The sequence below is a fragment of the Galendromus occidentalis genome, unplaced genomic scaffold (genome assembly GCF_000255335.2).
Source record: "Galendromus occidentalis unplaced genomic scaffold, Mocc_1.1 scf7180000076702, whole genome shotgun sequence".
Lineage (NCBI taxonomy): Eukaryota > Metazoa > Arthropoda > Arachnida > Mesostigmata > Phytoseiidae > Galendromus > Galendromus occidentalis.
In genome coordinates this window covers 11,689-15,426 of record NW_003804691.1, presented here as the reverse complement: position 1 = coordinate 15,426, position 3,738 = coordinate 11,689, and the positions used below count along the sequence as shown (strand labels likewise).

Genomic DNA, 3,738 nt, shown 5'->3' with positions numbered 1-3,738 from the left:
TCTCAGGAGGCACGAAACAAGGAAGCTCGCTATTTCCGGGAGTACCACACTAGGAAGGATAGTCGGGAGCACTCAAACTCCGATCTAATGACGATGCTTCTCATAACATCGGATCCCGTCATCGCGCAATTCCGAAAGCCTGCGCAGAGTAGGAAGAGTGCGCCCCTGGAACCGGAAGCCCAAGCTCTATTGAAGCCCCAAGCTCCAACATCTCGTCTTGATACAGAACTGCAAACGGACAGCGAAACTGAATCAGAAGGCTCCGATCTTTCTAGGGACTCGGACGTGGACGACAGCTTCGGCGAGCTGAGCAGGGAAGCCTGTGAGGACGACGATAGAGACGTAGCGATGAAATGGACGTGCAAATCGTGCGGAGCTATGGGCACATCGTTGCGATACGCATCAGTTATCGCTTATCATGTACATACTGAGGTATCAAACGTCCTGGAATAAAGATATCGATGAACCAGAAGGCAGTCCCTATCCGTTAGGCACCCATCATTCAAGTCGTGGAGCATTCGTCTCTCTCAAATCTGCATGCATAAAGCTGGTGGGATATTTCAATGAACAACGTCCTCAAGACCTCAAATATCGTCTCCGCGGGCGAGCTGGAGGCCGGAAACCCTTTCCGAGTCTCAGGCCTCATTCGGGAAACGGAACTCTATCGAAAAAACCATCGAAATAATTTTGTCCACCTAGGAATTGATTTTTGACCACTGTGCGCCGTATCTCGACCAGAAATCCAGACCGAGAATGATTGAGTTACTGAGGTTGCCAATGATGGCGAAATCGCACGGAAAGCAGTCACTGTTTTTATAGAACGAAATTCGCAACGCGCCGTAGCCTTCGATCGGTAATCTCTGACCATTTGCGAGAGATATATATTTGACGAACCCGGACGTTTCGCCGCGGCCGGTTCGCCGCCGACGTTTCGCCGCCGGCCGTTTCGCCGCCGGGACGTTTCGCCACTGAGTTCTCGGCAGAGGTCGTGCTATCGGGACGCCAATGTATTTTATGCTCAGAGACGATTTTTCCGTCCTCTTGCCTTCAAAAGGTTCTCGGGTAGTATAAGATGTGTACCAATGTATGTGGTCGTCATAATTTGCGGTGGTTCATGAGTTCCGCGGAATCGAATTCTTCATCCGAAGGTGCCTGAGGAACATATGAGATGATGGGAGAAAAAGGAGTCTCTTATCTCGCCCGAGTGCACTCGACATTCCAGGAGTTCGCTTCTGGAAAACTTCTGGAACAGAGAAGAGAGAATAAGAATTTTCCTATGGCGATTCCTTCCGACGACCGTACTGACGGAGGACGATTATCGGATGAATGATACTTTCATAAAATACAGTCACAACTCGAGACAGCCGCCCACCAGTTCAAGGAGGATCACCTTTCGATAACGAACTCGTTCCCAAGTTCGTCCGACGTCAGAGGCTCGCATTCAGATGATATACATGCAGCTATAAACGGCGCGGCGTCTTTCCCAAGATTTGATCCCGACCAATGAGAGCATGAGATCTTGAGGCAAACTCGACCTGTGGAAGGAGAGGTTCTGTGCTTTATCAAAAGCCTGTGTATCATCCTATAGATGAGGAGACAAGGAAAATTCATTTGAGCAGGCAAAAGAGTCCTCGAAATCGCTGGAGCTTAGACTGGCAAGCATGTTCGAATATTCACGCGATTTTGTTCAGCACGCCCGCATGGAAGCGTCCTATCCCACGCCAGAGAGTGACGATTATTCGAGAGAAGATGATCCCTGTAAAGTGATGATGAGGAGGAGATGTTGAAGCTGCCTCGAGAATACGCTGGAGAAGGATCGAAAATGATGTAGGAGTCAGCGGATCACCACTAGGAGTAGCGTCAAAGAAGAGCGAGACGGCGTTCTCTTGACTCTATTCATTTGGGGATGTTTTATTCCTGATTCTCTCTGCGTTTCATTCATCTCCTCGGATATACGTACATATTACCCCATAATATCTCATCATATCACTTCCTCAAGTCATATTACTGTCTCAAATCGTATCGCATCCTCAAATTATATCACATCCTCGAATCATATCACATCTTCAAATTATGTCTCACTCCCTAGTCTATTCATCGTCACTCTCAGCTGTCTCTGTTCTTGCTGGAGTTATATTGGACGCTTCCATGCGGAAGTGGTGCGCAAGACCCGTAAATACTCGAACATGGTTCGTGAGCCGTACTCTCTGACAATTTTGAGGATTTTCTTGTCGGCTTCAATGTACTCACTCTTTTCCTTCTCGGGTTCGTGACCCGCTACTGAACGTTCGTAGGCCACATCCCGGCTATGCTGAACTTTCCGGATTCCGTCGATGAACCTCCACAGACTTGGGTGATCCACTCCGAACTCGCCCTGGAGTCGCCTGTGTGCTGCCTCGGCAAAGTTGTTTGTCCGCGATTCCCCGTCGAGAGTGCGTTGGAACACGGTCCACATCTCGATAGGGAACCGGCTCGGACTTCGAGCGATCTCGCCTCCAGGAGCGTACCTAAGAACCGAAATGAACGATCAGAAAATGATAAGGCATGAAACATAGCTCTCGGAGAGAACAAAACGAACCTGAGGCGGCCGATGTAATTGTCCTCAAAATAATTGAGGACGGGCATCAGCTCCTCAGCTAGGTATGGGGCGAGCTCCATGAGTGCAACGTCTATTTCGTCTGGCGGCACGAAGGCGAGTGCGGGTATCATCCGCGCTTGCACTGGGAACTCCGTCTCGTTCTTGTAACGAGTCCAAAGGCCGAGATCGCACAGCTTTGACTTCATGTTCTTAACGAGGTGGAATAGACACCCGTCGATCCTGGCCTCTGGGAATGCCAGTCGGAAGGCGTTGATGAGGCCGAGCTCGAAGTCGAGCGACACGCGGCGGGGGCTGAATTGGGGCCAGGCTTCGAGAAGGAGATCCAGCATTCGGCTGTAGGTGGCCTGATTCTTATTCGGTAAGAGAGCGTAGCAGAGCGGGATCACGAATCCCGAGCGTTCCCCAAGAATCGCGAATACCTGCGCGAAGAGCTTGGGCGCTAAGCTGAAGGTCCCATCTACATAGATCTTCTCGACGAGGGATATCCATTCACCTGTGGAAGACAAAGTAATATTTCTCGGAACTCATTTACTATGAGTAAAATCAAATAGGCATTGAAGTCAGAATCGATTGATCGACTAACCTGTCGACTCACGACAGGAAAATCCTGTCATCATCCCGGAAGCCCGAGTCGCCGATAAGGTAGCTTTCACTCTGACCAGGGACGGGCTCGTACCTTGTGTAACTTTCGGGGATGATGATCGTACTCCGGCTGCTCGGGACGGCAGGCGCGCTACTACAGGTTTTACGGACCCTGTTCACGACCTGATGTGCGGGAAGGGATGAAGATAAGATACCAATACGCATGAACTGCAATCAACAGGTTCGGGAAAACACTGACCTTCGCGAGTGCGCGGTTGTTGGGGAATTCGACTTGAACAGCGGGAGTTGCTCCGGCTTGCACATGGTTGATGAGCTGCGCAGGAGTCTCCTGTGTTTCTTCGGCTCGTCGCTTCAGAGCGTTTCGGCGGACGATTACGTCAATGCTGGCGGCATCCGGAGGGTCACTATGGCTTCCACTGACCTTGATCACCTCGCCGCTGTTGACGCTCTTGTGAAGACGCACTTTGCAGCTTCCCCGCAATTGGCATCGCCAAAACTCAGTACACTGGTTGGCACTCAGTTTGTCAAACAGGTAC

General features: G+C 50.6%; 1 protein-coding gene across 1 annotated transcript; it reads right to left on the bottom strand.

Moving 5' to 3' along the window:
• Positions 1–2,131: 2,131 nt before the first annotated feature.
• On the bottom strand, positions 2,132–3,213 carry LOC100897964 (uncharacterized). Its single transcript, XM_018638192.1, has 3 exons — positions 3,183–3,213; positions 2,579–3,092; positions 2,132–2,507 (listed from the first exon to the last, which is right to left on the bottom strand). Exons 1-3 carry the CDS (start codon positions 3,211–3,213, stop codon positions 2,132–2,134), a joined length of 921 nt encoding a protein of 306 aa, XP_018493708.1.
• Between the last annotated feature and the right edge of the window lie 525 nt (positions 3,214–3,738).